Below are 25,343 nucleotides of genomic sequence, written 5' to 3'. Positions count from 1 at the left end.
AGTAAAAGAGCAGATTTTTTTTTTAATTATTATTATTATTTTGTTTCTCCCCATAGGAAAATTTGCTTACAGTAATACAAAAGAGCATGATATGGTTGATTAGTAAAACAAGAAACATTGATTTGCTGGTACATGTGGATGATTGGAGTCAGTTTTATAGCTTAGATGTCTATATATCAATGAGTGCTCGTTTACACAGTAAATCTCTGATGAAGTTTTTTATGCCTTTGTGCCAAACCCCAAATCTATTTCCACTTTTGCCTAATTGGGGGGGAAAAAAAAACTTGCACCTTATTATACTGGGTGAACATAGAATGATAAACACTGGCCTTTTGCAAGCAGTTATGTATATAACACAGAGCCAGAAATCTTAACATTGGCAACTCCAATATCACACATTTAGTATACCAGATATCCCTTGGGCTTGGTGTCCTAACACAAAAAAAATGCTTATAGGACATCCTTTCGACATATGCTTGACCTTTAGGGTTCGCTCACACTTGTGTATAAATAATTGGTCCCATTCTCGTCCAGGAGAGTGGGACGATTTTCTTTCACTTGTCATCAGTGTGCTGTTCGTATACAATCAGTTTTTTTACTCAGCAGCTATTAATATTTTACAGGACCATTTAGGGTATGTGCACACGTTGCGGATTTGGCCCTGCAGATCCGCAGCAGTTTTCCATGCGGTGTACAATATGTAAACCTATGGAAAACCAAATCCGCTGTGAACATGCTACGGAAAATTCTGCGCAGAAACGCTGCGGTTTATTTTCCGCAGCATGTCAATTCTTTGTGCGGAATCCGCAGCGTTTTACACCTATTCCATTATATGAATCCACAGGTGTAAAAACGCAGGCGAAATTCACACAAAATCTGCAGAAAACCCGCAGTAGGTATCCGTAGGTAAAACACAGGTCATTTTACCTGCTGAAAAATCCGCAATGGAATCCGCAACGTGTGCACATACCCCCTTACAGATTCTTGTAATGTTTCCGAACAAATCAGATGCTATACCGTATGGCTTTTTTTTTTTCTTGTACTGTCTGAATTTGCAGTGAAATCCTAGCATGTTGCAATTTTATTCTCTTGCCTAATACAGATGAGAAAAAAATTCACATATCTGCACTCAATGAATAACATTGGTCTGAGTGCTATTTGATTTCTTTTATTGGATTGAACTAGTCTGATTTATACGCCAGTGTGAGCTAACCCTTAAAGAGATGAGCATGTCAGCTTTTACACCGGTACTGCACAATCAATACGCTACGTTCCTACAATGAGATTTTGCTGAATTTTTGACACTGTAGAATTTTTGCATCTATTTATATGCATCTGTGTTTTGCTTTTTTTAACATACTTTCTTATTGTTTTATTTACGCTACTTTTTTTTCCCTCTTTTTGGAGTGTCATGCTTTCAAATAAAGCCGCTTTGTTTTTTATACTTCCTGGTATTTGGCTTTGACAAACTGCATCTGATGCAAGTCTATGGGGAAATTCCACACAGAAAAAAAAACTCTGAGTACCTGCAAAAGAGATTGACATGTTGAAGATATGAAACACACACTGCAGTTTACGCTGCGTAATATAAAAACAGTGGGCAGGAGATTTCCATAAATCCAATTTAAAATGCATTTTTGCTGTGTTAAAAACACAGCATCAAAAACTCAGCAAAAGCTCATGTTGGTAACGTAGCCTTAAGGGAGTAAAAATATACCAATATCACACTTAAAAACAAATGTAAAATGGTTATTATGCACCAAGATTATTTACCAAAATTAAAATTTGATAAAATATGACAAAGTAAAATCGGACCAGGATTAGAAAGTAGAAAATAAAAAAATTCTTGCTGCATTTCCCATCAACCTAACATGTGAGTACAACATATTTTTTATAAAATTAACCATTTTTGACTGACTACAAATTGTATTTGAAGACCCAAGAGCATACTGTAGATATAAAAAAAAAAGGTTAAGGGAAAAATGGGAGAAAAAACACTTTAGGTTGTGATCAAGCATCTTCAAAAGTAAGTTATGAAAAGAAAAAAAAAAAAAAAAAAAAAGCTCGAAATGAAGGATGGGCTACCTAGGTCACATTCAGAAAAAACTGTTACCCAAAGTCTATAGGCTACATGGTCAAAAAATGACTCAGGCCATTGGATGAAGATGAGGCTTGTGTGCAGAACAACCTCTTTGCTATATTTTCAGAGTTTCACTTGGTTTTTTTTCCAGGAAAGTCTGTAGTGAAGCCCTGGCCTCAAATGTAAAATGCATAGATGTCAAGTGAACAAAATTCCAAGCAACCAAGTTCAGGCTCAACCGAAAGAAAAAATATTTACAGTACTGTACAAAAGTTTTCAGCATCTGTGGGAAATATGCTGCAAGATACAAATGCCTTACAAATTAGAAGTGTTAATAGTTTATTTCTCTCAGCAAAAAAAAAAAAAAGCAAATGACCAAAAGAGACATCTAAATCAAATTAGTATTGGGTGTGATCACACTTTACCTTCAAAATAGCATCAACTCTTCTAGGTACACATGAACAAAACTAAGGATTTTGTAGGATTAGAGTCAGGTGTGCCATTAACCAATTACACTGGGTGATAATGCTCATCATATTTATAAGTTGGTCGACACACAGGCATTAGGAGTAGGATTAGGCTTAAAATTGGATAAGGAAGAGCCAGACTCTGGCTCATTTCACAGATAAAACACAATGGCACAGCAACAAGACAAAAAGGTAGCTGTACTGCACCAACAAGGCCTCTCCCAGGCGAAAACTTCAATATGGACTGAGGTTTCAAAATATGCTGCTCAAGCGCTTTTGAAGAAATAAGAAATGGGCAACGTGATGGACCATAAACTCAGTGGTTAGCCAAGGAAACCTAATGCAGCAGTTGAGACATAGCTACACCAGTCTAGTATTTCAAGTAGTAGTGTTCATGGAAGAATTGTAGCTAAAAAGCTATACCTTCGGCATGGAAACAAGGCGAAGTATCTCAACTATGCACAAAAACATGTTTAGACTGATGTACTGATGAGACAAAATACAGGCAGATACTTATCCATCATGAATTACCATCAGGGAGGCATCCGACTAGTTACAAATTTATTCTACAGCAAGACAAAGATCTTAAGCATATAGCCAATGTCATTAATAACTATATTAGCCATAAAGAAGAACAAGTCGTCCTAGAAGTAATTATATGCCCCCCCCCCACCCCTTCCCCCAGAGCTCTGATATTAACATCATCAAGTCTATATGGGATTATGTGAAGAGATATAAGGATCTACACAAGGCTACATTCACAGAAAATCTGTGGTTAGTTCTCCAAGATGTCTGGAATAACCTCCCTGGCAAGTTTCTTCAAAAACTGTATGGAAATGTACCTAGAAGAATTGATGTGGCTTTGAAGACAAAGGCCCCGCATTCATCATTTGTATCTTTTTTTTTTTTCTTTCACTACAAGGGAGGAGGGTAATGGAATATGTTTGCAACAAATTTTGTGAAAAGATATGGAAATCCTAAACTCTGCCAACAGTGGCAAACAAAAACAACTGAAGCAAACACATAAGAAATAGAGTTCAAAAAAGGGTAAATGGCAAGATAAATGTGGAGCAAACATAATAAAAAATGGGTTTCATGGAAGTTGGAGGGGGGGCAAGACACTAAAAACACAACAAGAGGAATAAATGCAATACTGATTTGGCCTAAAGGGTAGTCACACAAAATAAGGATTGGATTTAGAGTTCCCTTTTGTTTATTCACTTTACATTTTGTTAATTGATAAATATAAATGACTAACACTTCTATTTTTTTAAAGCATTCATACTTTACAGCATTTTTTCCTACACCTGTTTAAAAGTTTTGCACAGTACTGTATAACTACCACTTGGCACCTCTTTGCCCTCTGAAGGCTTATTGTAGAACATTCTGTCATTGGGCTGAGTGGTTTCCCCACCTGAGCATTCTTGGGTGGTACAGCATTTTGCTTCAACCACCCCAGTGCAAAGAATATCAGCGCTTCCTCCTCCACGGTTGGGTCTGGGCAAGGCACAGCCAGAACGAACGAATGAGAAGCTGCTTAATGAATACATTGTTGCAAAGTGAGCGCTGTCAGGCTGTCACATTCACATCCCTGAGAGAAGAAGAGCCTTGTGTACAGAGCTCAGTAGACAGGACAGATAAGGCAGTGTCTGACTGCACCACAGAACCTCCCTGAGCCAAGATTTGCTGGATCGTTTTGCGGAGGTTCGGATGTAAACGTCCATGTGTCTGATAGAAGATCTCTAGGGCACAGGATTTTAGTGGTCCAGCAGTGAGGTCTTCATAAAGAGGGATGGTATACATCCTAGATGTCTAAAAGAAGAAGAAGAAAAAACAAATAGCAATAGATACTTAACAGTGCAAAATAAGGTTTAATAGAACGATTACAAGATCATCAAGAAATACATAAATATGAAAGGATGTGTCATAAGTCAAATAACAAACTAAACTGTAAATAATGATCGAATTCACAAGCTACAAAATATCTAAAATTAATATCTTACATCAGAAAGAAGGCTACTACCAAGAATTCCGCAAGAGGTGCTTGGATTATATGGGTCAGAATATCCTTTCTATGAAAGTCAGCATCATGAATGCCACTAATTATATATGTACTTAGCCAGTAAGATTATATAGGCCTCCATTTATCTATAGATTCATTCTGGCTAGCTAAACATTCTGCCAGTCAATTGAGAAGGAGGCTAGTAGATTTGAGACAGCCCATTGGACGGACTAGAAAGGCCAGGATTTACAGAGGCAGCATATCCACACTATAGATTTTGTACCCGAGGATGCAGATGTCGTGTGATTAAATTATCTACACTTTAAGACGCTCTTTAATATGTGTAAAATACCAGTAGATCAATGGTGATCTGGGTCCAGAAACTCCACCAGTCGCTTGTTAAACATGCACGCTCAAATGGCAGAATCCATAAGCTCCTGCATGAGCGCAAGCAAAGAGGGGTATTTGGGCTTATCGGAAAATCTATGAGACTGTACACAGTTTTGTGGGCACACTTACACAGTAGAGGATCACTTCTGACTGCTGGGCAGTGTACATCTAAAAGTTTTTTAAGCAATTGGTGGGGCATCAAAATCTGGATTTGCATTGATCAGCATGGCATTTCAGCACCTACTACATATCTTAAAAAAAAAAAAAAAACAAAGTAAAAACCCACAACATCTTAAAATGTAGTTACACTGGGGCCCAGATTCATTAAAGTGCATAAGCCAGAATTCAGAAAAAAGGAGATTTTTGTGTACTCGCGATAAAATCTTTTTCTCCGAGCCAATCATTGGGGGACACAGGACCATGGGTGTTATGCTGATTGCCACTAGGAGGACACTAAGTAAACACGAAGAGTTAACTCCTCCTCTGCAGTATACACCCCTTGACTGGCCAGTAACGACCCAGTTCGGTAGTAAAGCAGTAGGAGTATAAGAAAAACCAAGACAAGTAAACTGTCAAAAACGGAGGAACAAACCACAACAACAACCAGCCAATAGGCTAACAGGGTGGGTGCTGTGTCCCCCAATGACTGGCTCGGAGAAAAAGATTTTACGGTGAGTAAATAAAAATCTCCTTTTTTCCTATGCCTCATTGGGGGACACAGGACCATGGGACATCCTAAGGCAGTCCCTGGGTGGGGAGCAATTGCTCTGCTAAAACCCCATGTACCACTGGCTTAGTGAGGTACCAATGTCTGCAGAATGCGCCTGCCAAGGGCAGCGTCTGCCGAAGCCTGGGTATGAACGTGATAGTGCTTCGTGAAGGTATGCAGACTGGACCAAGTCGCAGCTTTACAAAGCTGTTGTGCTGAAGCCTGGTGCCGAATGGCCCAAGAAGCACAGACCGACTCGAATGCGCCTTACTCCCTGCTGGGACAGGGGTGTTCCTGACGTGGTAGGATTCCTGAACAGTGGAGCGAATCCACTTGGCTAGAGTGGCCTTTGAGGCGGGTAGACCTTTCCTATGTCCCTCCAGAAGCACGAACAGGACATCCGACATACGGAAGGGAGCCGAGCGAGATATGTACCGCCGAAGAGCTCTAACCACATCCAGAGTAGGGAGAGCTTTCTCGATACGATGGGTTGGTGCCGGACAGAATGACGGCAAGACAATGTCCTCATTTAGATGAAAGGAGGAGACGACTTTAGGTAGGAAAGAGGGAGAGGTTCTCAAAAACTACCTTGTCTGGGTGAAAAATCAGAAAAGGGGATCGGCAAGAGCGGGCCGCCAACTCAGAAACTCTCCTGATTGACGTAATCGCCACGAGAAAGACCACCTTCCATGAAAGGAGTGAGAGATGTCCTGCAATGGTTCGAAAGGGGCCGAGAACCAAGTTAAACTCCCATGAAGCCAAAGGCATTCTATAAAGAGGGACCACCGGGAGACTCCTTGGATGAACATCTTAACCGGCAGTCTGGAAGCGATCTTTCGTTGGCATAGAACAGACAATGCGGACACTTGTCCCTTGAGCGAGCCTAGGGCAAGGCCTGACTCTAAACCTGATTGGAGAAACTCCAGAATGGACGGAATGGAAAGAAAAAACAGAGGAGAATGTCCATGAGCGTTGCACCATGAAAAGAAGCCAGCGCCAGGTGCGATGATAAATGCGCATGGATACGGGTTTCCTAGCGCAAATCATGGTAGAAGAAACCCCTGGAGAGAATCCGGCTTGGGCTAAAATCCAGGATTCAATGGCCACGCCGTCAAAGACAGGGCCCCGGAGTTCTGGAGGCAAATTGGGCCCTGTGAGAGAAGATCCATGCTATTTGGAAGCCGCCAGGGAACGTCGGCGACCATTTGGATGAGTTCCGCGTACCATGCTCGGCGCGGCCAGACCGGCGAGACGAGGACCACCAGTCTCCCCTCTGCCCTGATCTTCTTGATGACATTGAGGACTCTCGGGAGCAGAGCAAGAGGGGGAAATATGTATGGCAGCTGGAACCGATGCCACGACAGGACCAGGGCATCTGCCCCGATGACGGAAGGATCGCGGGATTGAGCAATGAACTGGGGAACCTGATTGTTGAGCCTCGAGGCCATGAGATCCACATCTGGCATCCCCCAGCGAAGATAAATCTGCTGGAAGACTTCCGGATGAAGGGGCCACTCGCCGAGGCAAGACCTTGGCGACTGAGGAAGTCCGCTTCCCAATTCTCCACACCTGGTATGTAGATCACCGAGATGAGCGAGTGATTGATCTCTGCCCAATGCAGGATGTGGGAGACTTTGAGCATGGCTGCCCTGCTGCGGGTTCCCCCTTGCCAGTTGATATATGCCACGGATGTGGCGTTGTTGGATTGGATTCTGATGGGATGGCCTGCGAGAAGGTGGTGAAAGTTGCGTACGGCAAGCGTGATCCCTTGAATCTCCAAGATATTGATTGGAAGACGCGACTCTTGTGGACCAACGACCCTGTGCCATGTGGTGATTGAAAACTGCGCCCCAGCCCAAAAGGCTGGCATCGGTGGTCACCACTAACCAGCGCACTGGGAGAAAGGACTACCCTTGGTTCAGGGAGGACTGTAGCGTCCACCACCTGAGGGTCTGCCTGACCTGTGGGGACAGTCGAAAACGACGGTCGAGGGAAAACGGACTCCTGTCCCAGGCTAACAGCAGTGCCTGTTGCAGGGGATGCAGATGGAACTGCGCAAACGGAACGGCTTCCATCGCAGCAACCATTTTCCCGAGGATGCGCATCGCGAAGTGAATGGAGTGAGGGACTGGGCGGGAGAGCTTGCGCGCTCCCTGTTGTAAGGACAAGACCTTCTCTGGAGGGAGAATGACTAACCAGCGGGAAGAGTCCAAAATCATGCCGAGGAAGCAGATTTGCTGAGCCGGCACTGGAGATGATTTCTCAAAGTTGATTTTCGAACCCAGGCGAGAAAGAGAATCCACGGTGATACTTACAGACTCATCGCAGGCAGAATGGGACGGACCCTTGATTAATAGGTCATCCAGATACGGAAGAACTACCACTCCCCGAGCGTGAATAATGGCCATGATGGCCGCCATGACCTTCGTGAAGACTCTGGGGGCGGTGACGAGGCCGAAGGGCAAGGCCACAAACTGGAAGTGTTCTTCTTGGACTGCGAAGCGCAGGAACTGCTGATGGGAGGAAAAAAATTGGAATATGTAGATAAGCATCCTTGATGTCTATGGATGCAAGGAACTCTCCTTTTTCCAGGGACGGGACAACAGAACGGAGTGAATCCAACCTGTACAAACTTATTTAGCAGTTTGAGGTCCAGTATGGGCCGTAGAGTCCCGTCCTTCTTTGGGACCACGAATAGGTTGGCGTAAAACCCCTTGAACCTTTGGTCTCGAGGGACCGGAATGATGACACCGTCCCTTTGAAGCGCCTGTATGGCCTGAAGAAGATGTGACACCCTTGATTTGGGGGGAGAAGACTGGAAGAAGTGCGGAAGGGGATGGAAGAAAACTCGATTTTGTATCCGGAAGAAGCGAGCTCTCTAACCCACTCGTCGTGAACGACCGTGAGTCAATTTTGATAGAGCGAAAGAAGGTGTCCGCCTACTTTGTCGGTGTCATGTCGACGAGTCATTGTGTAGTAGGTTTAAGGGATGTGAATGCCTTAGGGCCAGAAGGTCTCGGTATGGGTTTCCAGAAACTGTTTGGTCTGTATGAGACCTGGGGATTTCTGTTTTCCCGCCGTCCCGAACCAGGGGAAGAGGACCAACTCCAGTTGTTACGAAAGGACCGGAATCGAAACTGTTGTCGATTCCGAAAAGGCCGGGCAGGCTTTTGCTGGGGAAGAAATTTACTCTTCCCTCCAGTAGCATCAGAAACGATTTGATTCTAGTTTCTCCCCAAATAAACGGCCAGCTTGGTAAGGTAAAGAAGTCAGCGACTTTTTAGAAGCAGAATCTGCTCGCCAATCGCGGAGCCATAAGGCCCTCCTGATGGAGATTGTGTTTGCAGCCGATTGCGCTGCGCAATTAGCCGCATCTATGGAAGCGTTAACTACGAAATCTCCGGCCTGAGCTATCGGATTAGCCAGTCTGGCCGCCTCTGGGGGAAGATTACTGCCGTGGATGGTAGAGGTTAACACCTCTGCCCAGGCCACCATTGCCTTAGCCACCCAAGTAGCGGCAAAAGATGGAAGGAGAGCTGCTCCTGAGGCCTCAAAGACTGAGCGAGCCAGGTAGTCAATTTGACGGTCAGAAGGATTTTTGACTGATGAACGGTCGGACAGAGATAAGACGGTTTTGGATGCAAGTCGCGATACGGCAGGATCCACAGAAGGAGAGAGAAGCAACTCCTTCACCAGATCCTTGGAGAAAGGATATTTAGCTTCTGTGGCTTTTTGAGCCGTAAATCGCTTCTCCGGGTGTTCCCTGTGTTTTTGGACAATGTCCTGAAACTCAGGATGATTAGCAAATATCTTTTGAACGCATTTAGTCTTTTTAAAAGACATGACGTGTTCCTGAGTGGATACCGATTCCTCGTCCACCATTAGTGATTTGTTGACTGCCTCAATAAGGGAGTCAAGTGTCTCCTGACCGATAGAGGAGTCCTGGGTTAAAGACTCCTCCGACTCGATTCTGAGTCATGTACGCTGCGACCCTCGGGGGAGGGGGAACGAGAAGATGAGCTCACAGATGCTGAAGCCTGAGCATGGATGGGAGAGGAGGGAAGGGTTCTTTTTCTGGCACCCTGAGAGTCCCGTAGTACAGTACGCCCCCTGTGGTCGGACGGCCCCGCACCGTCGCCAGATTCCGTCGCAGCCGACGGAGGTGAATTCTGGCTTAAGGAGGACCCCCGGAAAGAGTCCAATGCCTTGACCAAGGAATCCATTGAATGTGACAAGGACGCGGCCCACTCAGGAGGGTTAGGCTCGACGGGGTCGGTGGAGACATTGGGGGTAGAGGCAGAAGGCGGCTGCGCACAGGTCGGGTCACAGTTCTGGCACAAGGGGGTATTGTGGGCACGTGGCAACACAGAATTGCAAGTGGCACATGAAGTAAAAAACACACTGTGCTTTTTCTTGTCCCATTTAGCCTCCTTAGATTGAGACATAGTGTATGTCTATTCTCCAGTAAACTGCTAATAGGAGAGCTATGGGTGCAGAGAAGGGGTTAAGCTTTTCCCTATGGAGTGGAGCAGCTTACCCACGATCCTGTGCTGGTGTCCCAAGGAAGGAAGAGAGGGAAGTAGCGTTTTCGGCTGTATTTCCCTGCAGCAGTGGAGTCCCAAGATGGCGCCTGAGATTTGCAGGGCTCTTCTCGTTCAGAACGAGAAGCGCCTGAGTAGTGGGCGGGATTTTTGAATTGCGGCCTAGTCTGGCTGAAGAAGCCGGGGACTAAATTAGTGGAGCCGGCCGCGACGCCACACCTAACGATCGCTGCTGGCATCTAGCCAGCGGTACCTCTCCCCAGGGACCCGGAGCGCGCCTTCCCACGCCAGCAGCATGAGGAAGGGTAGTACTCACCGAGGAGGGAGCCACCTCCAGCTCAATCGATCCTCCCTATGCCGGGGGATGGAGAGCGTCCTGATGTGTGCTTGCCGTAGGGGACGTACAGCTGTGCCTGCCGCAGGGGACTTACGGCTACTGTGGGGACTACATGACGCCAACAGGTGAGGGCTTAATTGCAGAGGAGCCCGGGAGATGCACATAAGAGGTATACTGTATGTGCTCGCCATCTTACAGGGGGGAGATCGGGACTGTATAGAAACCGTCGCCCTAGCGTAGATTAGGCGTGCCCCAGTCGTCGCAGGAGAGGTACGGGGAGGTATACTCGCCTGTTGATGGTTCGGGGGAGAGCGGACCCTGAAAAGGAATCCGTCGCCCCCTTCACTCCGTTAATTAAAAAATAAAAAATTTACAGAAAAAATAAAAATGAAATAAAAAACGTTGGGGTCCGAGAACAGACCCAAGTGCCTCCTACAGACACTAAGCAAGAACTGGGTCGTTACTGGCCAGTTAAGGGGTGTATACTGCAGAGGAGGAGTTAATTCTTTGTGTTTACTTAGTGTCCTCCTAGTGGCAAGCAGCATAACACCCATGGTAATATGTCCCCCAATGAGGCGTAGGAGAAAAAAAATCTTAATAAATTGTACCGTATTTTTCCGCAACTTGAAAGTGGCTCAAAAATATTGCAACTTTTGCGATTTATTCACCAGTAGCAGCCAGCTATGCCAAATATGGGGATAGAATGGACAGCCATGCCTACTCAACACATATACACAGGAGACCTTACATTACAGTATGGGATCACAGCTTATTCTTTCTGGGAGGTAAGACAAGTTTTAAACAGGCAAGGAATGGTTTTTCCTTACAGTAACCAGCACCTTCTATCCTTGTAATGTCAGTATAGTCTTTTGCTCTTCCCCTGCCCAGGAGATGTGGTATGATCAGACCATGTTCCTGCATGGTCAGGCACAGCCATAACACTACAAACCAAGGCCACATTTATTTTTTTTTTATTTTTTTTTTAAGAACAAATACCACTGATACATATCTTAGATGCAAGTACCGGGATATTATACCCTATACATTTGGACAAAAATCACTGTCACAAGGACACTCCGAAACTACTAATCCTACAACAAACAATGGAGTAAAAAGTCCCATACAAAGTGATAAAAAGTTGTAACAATAAATTTTATTAAATATAACAAAATAAATACAGACTACCAAAACAAGGTCCAGAACTGATACATGTACAGGAGGCACAGGCTACTGTAATCGCAATGTGGGCTCAACAAACGGATCACTCGGTGCTGCATTATAATATAGTATACATCAGGAAAAGTGCTTAGGGCAAGATAAAGTGCCAGGGTATATGCAGCTAACTCCCTATAGGTAGTACAGTCTCCATGTAATTTGTGCCATATATATGGCCAAAAGGGAAATAGAAAGGAAAAGTGAACCGCTCATCTTACAGACTGGCATATACTCATGGGTAAGATGAGCGGTTCACTTTTCCTTTCTATTTCCCTTTTGGCCATATATATGGCACAAATTACATGGAGACTGTACTACCTATAGGGAGTTAGCTGCATATACCCTGGCACTTTATCTTGCCCTAAGCACTTTTCCTGATGTATACTATATTATATGCAGCACCGAGTGATCCGTTTGTTGAGCCCACATTGCGATTACAGTAGCCTGTGCCTCCTGTACATGTATCAGTTCTGGACCTTGTTTTGTTAGTCTGTATTTATTTTGTTATATTTAATAAAATTTATTGTTACAAGTTTTAATAACTTTGTATGGGACTTTTTACTCCATTGTTTGTTGTAGGATTACCACATTTATAGAATAGCCTGGTCAAGTGCTTTTTTAAGAAGATACATTCTGAAAAAAAACTATACATGTTTTAGGTCAGTCTGTCCATCTCATTGATTTCAGTAGAATTGGCCATCTAATGTGCCTGATGGTATTCCCGCTTTCAGATGCTGAAGGAAAGACCTATTTGGCTTGTTGGACTTTAGCAGGCCCAATAATTAGTTCCCACCTGAGAAAAGCTGTCGCCAGCAGTTCCTGGCACTGGCCTATTTCTCTACAATACTACAATACCACTTAAAGACCATCAGTCAACAGTAATTTTCTTTTGAACTTAAGTGTTGTGCATGCCTCCAGGAGAATCATATAGTTTTATATATTGCATTTCATGGGTTCCACTGCATCTTCCCCACCGTCTGCCAGGTTCATCGTGGAACCTAACAGTAGGCAGATTCTCAAGAAAGATTTCACACAAAAAATATGACAGAGCACCACAATAAATACACCTGTACACATGCACAGTAAATAGTTGTATGTTCATACAGCACAGAATACGTTGCCCAAGAACTAGAACATGACTTACTATTATATTGTAAACCAACCTCCTGGATGATAACCTTATGGCCACACAGCAGTAATATTGACTGCTATTTATGAAGACAATCCTACAAGGTGACAGTGCACCGATAGGAGGTGGAATTTTAGAGTATATTTATTAAAAGTGAAATTTTAGTAATAAAACTATGCTCCTTTAGCATACATCCCAGCCCCTTATATGTTATGATCCAACTGTGTTAGGCTATGTGCACACGTAGGAAGGGTCCTCTGCTGGTTCTCCCACAGCGGATTTGATTAATCTGCAGGGCAAAACCGCTGTGGTTATCCCTGCAGATTTATCGCGGTTTCCGCTGCGGGTTTACTCCTGCACTTGTTTTACTATTGATGCTGCATATGCAGCATCAATAGTAAAAAAGATCTAATGTTAAAAATAATGAAAAAATGGTTATACTCACCCTCAGACGTCCTGATCTCCTCGGCGTTGCACGCGGCGGTCCGGTTCCAAAGATGCTATGCGAGAAGGACCTTCGTGATGTCACGGTCATGTGACCGCGACGTCATCGCAGGTCTTGCTCGCATAGCAACCCTGCGACCGGACGGCAGCGTGCAGCGCTGAGAGGCGGGAGGACTTCAGGGGCCATCAGAAGGTGAGTATATCATTTTTTTATTTTAATTCTTTTTTTTTTTTTTTTACACAACTATGGTTCCCAGGGCCTGGAGGAAAGTCTCCTCTCCTCCACCCCGGGTACCAACCGCACATGATCCGCTTACTTCCCGCATGGTGGGCATAGCCCCATGCGGGAAGCGGATCAATGCATTCCTATGTGTGCAGAATCGCCGCGATTCTGCACAAAGACGTGACATGCTGCGGATTGTACATCGCTGCGTTCCCACGAGGTTTTTTCCACAGCATGTGCACAGCGTTTTCGGTTTCCCATAGGTTTACATTGAACTGTAAACTCATGGGAAACTGCTGCGGACCGGCAGCTGCAGAAAAATCTGCAAAGATCCACAGCAAAATCTGCAACGTGTGCACATACCCTTAGTAGTTGTAAACTTACTAGCCATTTATTGAGGTGTACCAGTTACCATAATGCTTGGAAATGTGTTATATTTAAGTTGAGTTTTACATATTATGTGTACAGCTAAAGAGTGAGAAAGCGCATAAATTCAGTGTATTCATATGCTGGATTCTTTTTCCAGCCTCCCAGCCTTATTGACAAGCTGCAGCTCATAACAAGCAGTGAGGTTACAGCAGAAGGGTCAATCTGTCAGGAAGGCGAACTACGCGTTTAGCTCAAGAATAGACTGGTTGAGATCTCCAGAATCTACGTTATCTCAAAATTCAATATAATCTTTCAAAAATTATTACACAGCCATTCTGACATGGATTTTCATAGTAAGTGCACCAGCCTTGTCAGGTCTAATAAGATATCTGGTTACTAATGTATACAGTTTGTATTGTAAAAAACTGGTGATCGAACCATGAACAATGCAAAAAAAATAGAAACGTTAAAATGTAGCCGAGGAGATTCAGGCATCTAAAGGCCTTTGCACTACAAGTGTTAATTGTACCAGAAAAACAACAAAGTGGTAGCAGTTTTTCACTTTATCAAAGAAGATGATGTTACTAACTTGGCATAGAAGGAAGTGGCGCACTCTAGGCAAGTCTGGTTGGAAGTTGTTCCGCACCACAATTTGCAGCCATCGGATGCGTATTTCTGTGTTCATAGTAGCTATATCAGCAGAATAGCAAAGTGACAGCTGAAGCATAACTTCTGGAGAAAGAATTCAACACAACACATTAAGCAAGAAAACAAAAAGTGTAACAAAAAAACTCAAAATTACAAAGTGGCAGAGGAAGGTGTTTGTGGAAATAACTAAGTATCACTTCAAAGTTATCAAATTGGTGAAGGTTGTAAACAACAAATGCCTTTAGGCTGGACTCATTTATACCACACTTGACACTTTAAGGCAGATTTACTTATAATGAAGATAAAAATAAATTTGACTATTTCCTATAGTAACCAATAAAACATCAACTTCCGTTTTCAAACTGGTCTGCGGAGAGAAAGCTGCCCTGTAACTAGTATCTAGAATGTCAAATCAGAATTAAACCATTCCCGTACCAATACATATATTTGACAAGGAGTGGGTCAAATAGAGCAGGCTCAGCACCTGGTGCCTGCTCCGAACAGGTGGATGTCTTATCCTCACATGTAAAGCGCCATGGAATAAATGGCACTATAATAAACAATAATAAATAATAATAAATACTGCTGAAGGCCCAATCGCCGTAATGGTGGTCCTCCTGTAAAGCCTAGCCACAGAATCTGGGATCATAAGAAACCACGACTTCTGGTATATATTGTAATATTAAACCCTTCACAAATTCCTCTATACACGTACGGCGCAAGTCGGAAGCGGTTGTATGGAGAATGCTCACGGGGTGAGCTCGCCCCATACTCGGGAAGTAACGGTTTTGTATTACAGCCAGGAACTGCCTATAAAAATTGCAGGTCGTGCAAAGCGGCATTAACAAAGCGTCGGCAGGGGGGACGTGCCATTCTATATGCCTGTGGGTTGCCGATGGGTTGCTTTGACAGCCGGGGGTCTTTTGAAGACCATAGTGCTTGACATTAAGGAGCTCTCTTGAAACCCAGCCTACAGCCGGTCTTCAAAAGAAAAAAGTGATTTTTTACTACATGCAGCAATAAAGTATTGCCGTATATAGCATAAGTCATCAGACGTTCGCAGGTTATAGTCCACTAAAAGGACTGGCAGTTACAGTGAAGAGCTTAACAAAAAAAAAAAAGTTTAATAAATATGAAAAAAAATATATACGGTATATAAAAAAAAAGTTCAAATCAACCCACCATTAAAAATAAAAATAAGAAAATACATGTGGTATAGATATTATTGCTTCTACAGCAGGTCATACAAAGGGTTTAATTTCTATCATATACAAGTACCTATTGTCATCCCAACTGGATAATCACTCTCAGCCAGTTAAAGCTAAACGAGAGGCAAATGTAGGGGCTATATCGGTGGAGCAATGGAGAGATTCTAGAAACATTTCCCAAATTATCTCCCTGTGAGGCCCAAAGGCTCTCAACTATGCTTAATACACAAAACTCCAAGCTTTTTACACAAGACATGAAATCGCCATGATGCAAAATGCCCTAGGTGCGGGATTGATGAGGCACATTTGATGCATATGATGTGAGAATGTAGACCAATAGGCCCATTTTGGAATGAGGTAATCTCCTTGACAGAAAGGGTGTAAGGAGTAAAATTGTTACCAGATCCCCGTATATGTATATTAAGATTATTTGAGGATGGACTGGAGTCATCCTTATATCAACTAGAGTCTCCATCAATGTTGTTCTCTTCGCCACACTGATGCCTTTTCGGCTCTCGGTTTCACACTGTTGGGCTCCAAGTTCAGACCTCTCCATGGTAAATTTTCCAAGAGGTTGGTATGTCTAGTTTCCATGTCTTTAAGTGGCTTTACTCCAGCCACTCAGTGTTTTCTCACCAAAATTTCTCTGGTCCAGTGAAGGACAGTACCTATCTTTCCATTCTAGAGCGCTGGCTTATGTGCCCTTCATGGCTATCCCCATGGAACCTATGTCTTCCTCTGCCCAGCGCACTTGAATTTGCCTCTGCATGTCGTCTTCTGGGCTGCAGAGTCTTCATGAGTCTCTGCCAGCCCTAGGCCTTACCCGGCTTAGCCTCTTCTTCAGTGTCCTTACAAAGATCACACATTTGGTCCAGGGCTCCTCCTTTCTACATTTCTCAGTGCTCATTTCCATTCGGGCTCGACCGTAAACAGGTCAAAATCGCCCCTTATCTCAACCCAGTCTAGTCTTACAGAACATGCTGTCTTGATACGCACATTCAGCCTCCTTACCCTATGAAAGGGTTCTCTACGTACTCTCTCGTAACTCAATCATTGACTTTCGTTTTTGTCTCTTTCGTCTGAACATACTCTTATTCTTGGCCCAGTGGTGATGTTCTATTATCATTCCTTGCAAAAGATTCTTCCATTCTGAAGACAGTTTGTGTTGACGGACGTCCCTTTTTTCTCAACTAGGTACTTTAGTACAGTGTCACACAGTTCAGGATCACCCAAAGGCTAATCAATTCTCCTTCCCTTCTTCATACGGAACCCAGAGTGGTAGGATTAATATTTCCCTTCCATGGCGGAACCCAAGATTCTTTCCTTCCAAGGCAGAAAGCTATCCTGGTCAACCTCTGCAGAGGTATCTGGTCAGAAAATCAGCAGACATTGTTCAGTCTAATAGTTCACTCGTCCCCAGTAAGCTACATTCTACTGACTTCCTATTCTGTGAAAAGCGTTTGACAGGAGAGTGGTTGTCTTGCCAAACAGTTCTTTCTATATCCCTACATCGTTCTGAAGAGATCCAGTGTGCTCTACGAGGTTTTTCAGTCCACTCCCAGATTCCACGATTGTTCTGAAACACTTGTAGTTGCCTGGACTTAAATCCTCCCCCTTCTTTTCACCCTCTTCTATCGCGGAGGTAAGCTACTACTTACAGTCTCCTCTTGGAAACTACTATATCTGTTTTCCAATTCCATCATCTTCGCTATTGCAATTTGATTTTTTCAGTTTCACGGACTGCTCAGGAAACCCAGCGTTCAAGCTTCGATTACTCCAATGACATCTGGATTACGATCTAAGTAAGGAAACGCTCAATCTAACCTTCCTCTTTCCTCCCTTATTGTTGGACCCAGAGTCTAGTTTGTTCCTCAGCTACCTAAAGGCAGGTTTATAGCTTCCTTTCAGGGAAACCATTTTCCCATTTTATCCATCTGAGTTTCCCTGTGGGGTGCACACGCATTGTATATCTCTAGTGACCTCTTGTGCCTTGGGGGCTTGCATCTGGTGCTGCACACTTTAGAAATTTCACAATTTCTCACCACTTTGATTTTTTTTCCCAGTTTTCAAGTACACTATGTGATTAAAAAAAAAATTGTGTCATTCAAAAGTACAACTCATCCCGCAAAAACAAACCCTTATATATCTATGTAAGCAGAAAGACAAAGTTATGGCTCTGAGAAGGGTGGGAGGAAAAAAAAAAACACACCAGATGAAATTGGCTGCGTTGTGAAGGGGTTAAATTATTTCAGTATATAGTACAAATTATTGCAGAATCTTTGCCATTGAAGGACTAAAAGAAATAAGCGTGAAAATAAAAAAAAATATAGTTTTGATCTTCTGCATCCATAAAATTGTGATACGCAAAATCTACAATTATTAAACTGATAAGATAAATACCATAAAGAAAAATCGAAAGGTCAGAATAGACATTTTTTGGGTCACTGCACATCTCCCAAAAAATGCGATTCAAAGCAATCAAGAAGTTGTATGAACCCAAAAATGCAAATAAACAAAAACTACGTCTCATGCCAAAAATAAGTCGTTACATAGGTTCATAAATGTGAAAATAAAGTTATTTTTCTTGGGAAATGGTGACAAATAAAATATCTGTTTTGCTTCTTTCTTTTAAGAATTCAGAATTTTCATTGAGATTCCTTTTGGTCTCCATGTTAAATATATGACCTCTGAGATGGATTTATCTAGGTCGGTAACGTTCCACATCATTTCCCCCCCTTTTTCTATTGTCTCAGTCTGTGTGTTTGTAAAATTTTACCCTTCATCTACCGTACTTGAAAATGTTTAACTATTAATATAGTATAAGATTGGTTGTTAACCTATAAATGATAGTGAAAAATCTAAAATGCCCATTTTTTCTTTTCCTGCAAAATTTTAAGTTTTCAATAAAAATTACAATTAAAAAAAAAAAAAAGAATTCAGAATTTTACCACAGCATAAAAACGAACCCCACCAAAAAAACAATAGTGCTGGAATTGCTTTTCTTTTTGTTTGTTTTAACCATTTAACCTGAGAACTTTTTGTTCCTGATTTCCAGTATGTTATATGGTTAAGTGAAAAGGGTCATACAAAATCTAGAACTCGTCTCAAAAAAAAAACATCCAATCATGCAGATAAATAAACGGAATAATAGAAAAAGTTATGTTTCTTGGAAGAAGTAGGGGTAAAAACGAAACTACAACAATAAAAATTGTCTGCGTCCCTAAAAGGGTAAAGGGAATTTGTTACCAGATTTATGCCATTCATGTAATGTTTGATTTTTTTCAATGGACTTTTCACTTGAATGAGCGAGTTGCGTCTGCAATATGAACCAGAATATTACTTGTTTTTCTGACTAGCCCTGCAAATATAGTTTTGTATTATAACACAGGTTATAATTCATGATCAGTGGAAGATCACCAACACTATTACCTGGACTCATCAAACTATTTAGACCAGAAATCTGGAGTACAACACTATGAAAAGTCCCGCGGTTACACAAAAAGATAACGATTTTTGGTGTTTTCAGTTTCAGGGACCCTTACCTAAATGGGCAAGCTGGCAGTGCCAGCTCATCTAATTCACGATGATTTGTGGGGTATGGCACAAATCTTACTACAGTCCCTGACTCGAGTAAGATTTGTGGAAAGGCGCATGGAGGCGCCCGCCACTTCTAAGACGCTCCTGATTCATTAAGAATTCTGCGTCTCTTAATGAATCAGGTGCCTTTGATTCAAATATCCCCTTCCATCAAAACCGGCCTGAAAAATGCTGATATTAAATGAATTAATCACTGACTGGCAGCAGATCAGCAATAAAGCCAGCTGTCAGTCAGTGCCAAGGGTGCAGTTATAGCAGCCGCTCACTATACAGAGTGGTGACTGAACCAGCACCCCTGTAAGTGAAACCTCAACGCCTCTAGACAGCGGGGCTCTAAGTGCAGGCACAGGGCAGGTTCAGAACACTACAGCCCTGCAGATTAATCCAATATCTGTAGGTTAATAGCATTTTTTCATTTGACAGGTTCGCCTTAAGGTTTGCAATTGGATAACTGGCTCAATAATCCAGAGAGTTGTGGCGAATGACTGCTACTCTTAGTTGTTTCCAGTTGTCAGTGGTATACCCCAAGATTCAATGCTGGGTCTGCTATTTTTCAGCTTATTTATTAAGGATATAGAAGTTGTGATTAATAGTGTTGTTTCTATTTTTGCAGATGATACCAATCTAGGTAGTATAATGCAGTCTATGGAGGATGTTCATAAGTTACCAGGGGACTTGGACAAATTGAGTGTTTAGAAATACACTTGGCAGATTATGTTAAAATGTGAATAACTAAGTATATGCCTCTGTGTACTAATAGTCTGAAGACATCACATTTATTGAAATAAGAAAAATATCAGATTCATTCACCTGGCCGCAATGGGGACTGATCTAAAAGCTTGTCCAAAAAGAGCACAGTCTGAAAAGTTTGCCAGTCAGCAATATTGGCAAAATTGGCAGCAGCTTCAATGTCTAAAGGTTCAGCCATCCACAGTTCACTCAAAGATTCCACGGACGAAGTGAATACGGATCCCTGAGAAAGATCTGGTTGGGTCATCGGAGGCCCTGGGGAATTCAGCCAGCGCTCAAACTGCAGATCTGAAGGGGAAAACAGATCATGAGGATTTGGCAGTTATAATTTGAAGTGCTGCATGCTACCATAGTCTGTGACTCACCCTCACTGTATGTTGTACTCTCCTCCTTCAGATGAGGGAAGAAGCTGAGATAAGACTCCAGCAGATCTTGAGCTACAACACTGCGGAACTTAAATTTCTCAATATAATCCTGTGTGAGAAGGATATGGGGATTACTATGCGACAATAGCAATCATTAAAGAAATAAAGTAGGTTAAATTATTATACCCTGAGGAAGGCATCAAAGTTGTCTTGGTCCCCGCACAACTGGGACAGATAGTGCACAAAGCAGAAGCCCTTCTCATATGTGAACAAATTCATGAGGTTACTTGGGTTCACACCTGCGGAGAAACACAGAATGGAAAACTGATAACTCACACATCAGATACAAAAGCAGAAATTTTAGAGACGCTGGTCAACTTTAAATGCTTCAATTACAATCGTGACATGTAGAAACATTAATATTTTCTTCTTGGGAAAAGTCAGGTAGTCCTTGTGACCCTGATCCCCACGGCGAAACATTAGCAAAATCTGCAACAAAAAAACTGACATGTTGCAGATTTTAAACCCACAACACATGGCGACTACTGACCTGACTTTTTCAGCAGTGTGTGGCTGAAATTTCTTTAAAAAATACATTAATGAATGAATCTTCTATGTATAGGCTTGTGTGTTAACAACATATGCACATACAATCAGGAGATAAGTATTAACTGCAGAGATTTCTGCATAAAAAAACGCTGCATAACAAATATCCATTTTTGCATGCGTTTTTTCCCCCATTCATTACAGTGGATGAAAAACTGCAAAAACTCTGAAAGAATTGACATGCTACAGGTCTGAAATTGCTTCAAATCTGCAAAGAAAAATGAACAAGCAGCATGTGTGATATTTCAGAGATATTATTTACTTTGATGGGGCAGGAAAATGTTGAGTGTTTTGCTGCAAAAACGTACAGAAAAAATGTGACAAAAAACAACGCAAGGTATGAATATACCCTAATAGTCTATCCCCCCTCACACCCCAATCTACAGCAATATCTATTAGGCCGGGTTCACACGTCAGTGGCTCCGGTACGTGTAGTGACAGTTTTCTCACGTACCGGAGACACTGACACACGTAGACCCATTCAAATGAATGGGTCTATGCACATGTCTCCGTGTTTTCACGGACCGTGTGTCCGTGTGCAAAACACGGAGACATGTCCGTTTTTCTCCGGCAGCACAGTGCGCAAAGCGTCCCGCACACGTGTACACTGAGAACAGTGTGCACTCTCCTCCGTGTGCACGTACCGCCCGCAGGAGAAACAGCGCTACAGTAAGCGCTGTCCCCCCTGCTTGTGGTGCTGAAGGCAGCATTCATCCCTTCTGTCCTGCTCGGCTGAAAGCAGCGCTTGCAGAACAGAAGAGATGAAAAATGACGTTTGTTGTTTTTTTTCTTTAAAAATAAAGTTTGGGGGTCACCTCCCACCCCTCCCCACCCCCTGTGTGCCCGCCCGCTTGCAGAGAAATACTCACCCAGCTCCCGCGATGCCTCCTCTCAGAGCCGGCTGCTTGTCTTGTGTGAGCGGGGGTGGAGCCGCATATTCATCACTGTAATGAGCAGTACAACGTGACCGCTCACACAGGACAAGCAGCCGGCGCTGAGAGGAGGCATCGCGGGAGCTGGGTGAATATTCTCTGCAAGCGGGCGGGCGCACAGGGGGTGGGGAGGGGTGGGAGGTGACCCCCAAACTTTATTTTTAAAGAAAAAAAAAAACAAACGTCATTTTTCATCTCTTCTGTTCTGCAAGCGCTGCTTTCAGCCGAGCAGGACAGAAGGGATGAATGCCGCCTTCAGCACCACACGCAGGGGACAGCGCTTACTGTAGCGCTGTCTCTCCTGCACAGTCCGTGTGGTCCTCAGGCGGCACACGGGTGGCACACTGCTGCAGCACGTGTGCCACACTGATGTGCCACGTGAGCACACGGTTACGGATAACTCCGGTACCGATTTCTTCGGTACCGGAATTATCTGGACGTGTGAGACTGGCCTTAAGGATAATATATCTGACGTCTGGCATAATTCACCTTTTATGAATACACTGGTTTTAATCTATTCTCCGTTGCTTCAAAAAACAACTTTATTGTAATCTGCACATGCACGGTCTGTTCCACACACTTTCGAATACTGTTACTCCTATGTGGATTGACAGCCGATAGCCCAGAGACAGCAGTGTCTGATCATAAAGCGGTTTTGTGATCACTGTCCTTGTACAGGAGAGTGCACAATTCATTCTCCCCTCACTCCTGACATTGCTGGCCCCCTCTGTTTTTACTTCATTGAAGAAGAGTAACACAAAAATCAGTCTTTCCATGCAACGGACTTTGCTACACTGCTATAGCCAATCAATTTCATCAGCAAGGAGAGTGATTTCTGTGCTCTCTTCCAGTGAAGTGATAGAGCCAATAAGCAATATCAGAAGCAAGGAGAGAGCAATTTGTGTACAATTGATCACATAACAGAAGTTTATCCTCAGATAGAGATGTCTGTGGGCAAGTCAGCATCATCAATCAACATAAAACGAGTGTTTCCAGAAAATAAAGCAGAGTTTAAAATAAATTTTTGCTCCTAATGATGGGGTGGAACTCATTTTAAGGGGATGTCTTATTTTTTTCCCATGAACAACAATCCACATTTATTCTTGAACAGAAAGTCAACATTATTCAAATATAATCATGTAAATCACAGACACACACAGTGGGGGAAATAAATATTTGATACACTGCAGTATTTGATACAATAGAAAAAAACTATTTAATGTTTGGTACAGAAAACTTTTTTTGCAAATATAGAGGTCAGATGTTACCAAATTTACAGCACAGGGATTTTGGCCTACTTCTCCATACAGACCTTCTCTAGATCTTTCATGTTTCCGGGCTGCTGCTGGGCAACATTGAGTTTTGGCTCGCTCCAAATATTTTCCATTGGGTTCAGGTCTCTAGACTGACTAGGCCACTCTCCAGGACCTTTAAATTCTTCTTATGGAGCCACTCCTTAATTGCCCTGGCTGTGTGTTTTGGGTCATTGTCATGCTGGAAGACCCAGCCATGACCCATTTTCAATGCTCTTACTGAGGGAAGGCATTTGATGGCTAAAATCTCGCGATTCATGACCCCTTCCATCCTCCCTTCTAAACGGGGCGGTCATTCAATCCCCTTTGCAGAAAAGCACCCCCAAAGTATGATGTTTCCTCCACCATGCTTGATGGTTGGGACAGTGTTCTTGGGGTTGTACTCATCCTTCTTCCTCCAAACACGGCGAGTGGAGTTGATACTATTTTGGTCTCGTCTAACCATATGACCTTCTCCCATGCCTCCTCTACATCATCCAGATGGTCACTGGCAAACTTCAAATGGGCCTGGACATGTGCTGGCGTGAGCATGGGGACCTTGCATGCTCAGCAGGATATAAATCCATGACAGCGCAGTATGTTACTAACGGTAATGTTGGAGACTCTGCTCCTAGCTCTCTTCAGACCACTGACTAGATCCTCCCATGTAGTTCTGGGTGGATTCCTGACCTTTCTCAGAATAACCAATGTCCCACGAGACGAGATCTTGCATGAAGCCCCTGACTGAGGAAGATTGACAGTCATCTTGTGTTTCTTCCATTTGCTAATAATTATGCCTTCTCACCAAGCTGCTTGCCTATTGTCCTGTCTTTAGACAGCTCTTTGGTTTTGACCATGGGGAGAGGTTGGAGTGTGATTGATTGGGTGTGCGGACAGGTGTCTTTTATACAGGTAACGAGTTCAAACAGGTGCAATTAATACAGGTAATGAGTGCAGAGTAGGAGGGATTCTTAACCCCTTCCCGACCCATGACGCCTATGTGGCGTCATGGAATGATCGCGTCCCTGCAGATCGGGTGAAGGGGTTAACTCCTATTTTACCCGATCTGCAGGGAGAGGGGGAGTGGTACTTCAGCCCAGGGGGGGTGGCTTCACCCCCCCGTGGCTACGATCGCTCTGATTGGCTGTTGAAAGTGAAACTGCCAATCAGAGCGATTTGTAATATTTCACCTAAAAAACTGGTGAAATATTACAATCCAGCCATGGCCGATGCTGCAATACCATCGGCCATGGCTGGAAAACCTGAAGTGACCCCCCCCCACCCCACCGATCGCCCCCCCAGTGCTCCGTTATGGGGTCCGGTCCCCTCCGTCCTGTGCTCCGCTCCCCCGTCCTCCTGCCCGCTCCCCCCCTGCTCCTATGTCACCCCCCGGTGCTCCGACGCCCCCCCCCGTGCCCCTATCTCCCCCCCCCCCCTTATACTTACCGAGGCTCCCGGTGTCGGTCCGTCTCCTCGCTGGGCGCCGCCATCTTCCAAAATGGCGGGCGCATGCTCAGTGCGCCCGCCGAATCTGCCGGCCGGCAGATTCATTACAAGTACATTTTGATCGCTGTGGTAGGTTCTATCACAGCGATCAAAATAAAAAAATAATAAATAAACCCCCCCTTTATCACCCCCATAGGTAGGGACAATAATAAAATAAAGAAAATATTTTTTTTTCTTTTTCCACTAGGGTTAGGGTTAGAACTAGGGTTAGAACTAGGGGTAGGGTTAGGGTTACGGGTAGGGTTAGGGTTAGGGGTAGGGTTATGGCATGTGCACACAGAGCGGATCGGCCGCGGATCCGCAGCGGATCGGCCGCGGATCCGCAGCGGATCGGCCGCGGGTCCGCAGCGGATTGGCCGCGGATCCGCAGCGGATTGGCCGCGGATTGGCCGCAGATCCGCAGCGGTTTGGCAGCGGATTGGCAGCGGATCCGCAGCGGATTGGCCGCGGATCCGCAGCGGATTGGCCGCTGCGAATTCGAAGCAGTTTTCCATCAGGTTTACAGTACCATGTACACCTAAGGAAAACCAAAT

General features: G+C 43.8%; 1 protein-coding gene across 1 annotated transcript in view; it reads right to left on the bottom strand.

The window, feature by feature from the left end:
* Positions 1-1,384: 1,384 nt before the first annotated feature.
* Positions 1,385-25,343, bottom strand: part of RNPEPL1 (arginyl aminopeptidase like 1) — a 68,320-nt gene continuing 44,361 nt past the window's right edge. Inside the window, exons 7-11 of the mRNA XM_077290152.1 lie at positions 20,661-20,773; positions 20,475-20,583; positions 20,170-20,397; positions 14,496-14,638; positions 1,385-4,359 (exon numbers count right to left, since the gene is read on the bottom strand). Of these exons, the coding sequence (XP_077146267.1) occupies positions 4,117-4,359; positions 14,496-14,638; positions 20,170-20,397; positions 20,475-20,583; positions 20,661-20,773 (836 nt within the window). The 3' untranslated portion in view covers positions 1,385-4,116. The remainder of the gene's footprint in view (positions 4,360-14,495; positions 14,639-20,169; positions 20,398-20,474; positions 20,584-20,660; positions 20,774-25,343) is intronic.

The sequence above is a fragment of the Ranitomeya variabilis genome, chromosome 2, assembly GCF_051348905.1.
Source record: "Ranitomeya variabilis isolate aRanVar5 chromosome 2, aRanVar5.hap1, whole genome shotgun sequence".
Classification (NCBI taxonomy): Eukaryota; Metazoa; Chordata; class Amphibia; order Anura; family Dendrobatidae; genus Ranitomeya; species Ranitomeya variabilis.
Note: the sequence above shows the minus strand (reverse complement) of the source record. Positions and strands in the feature narration are given on the sequence as shown.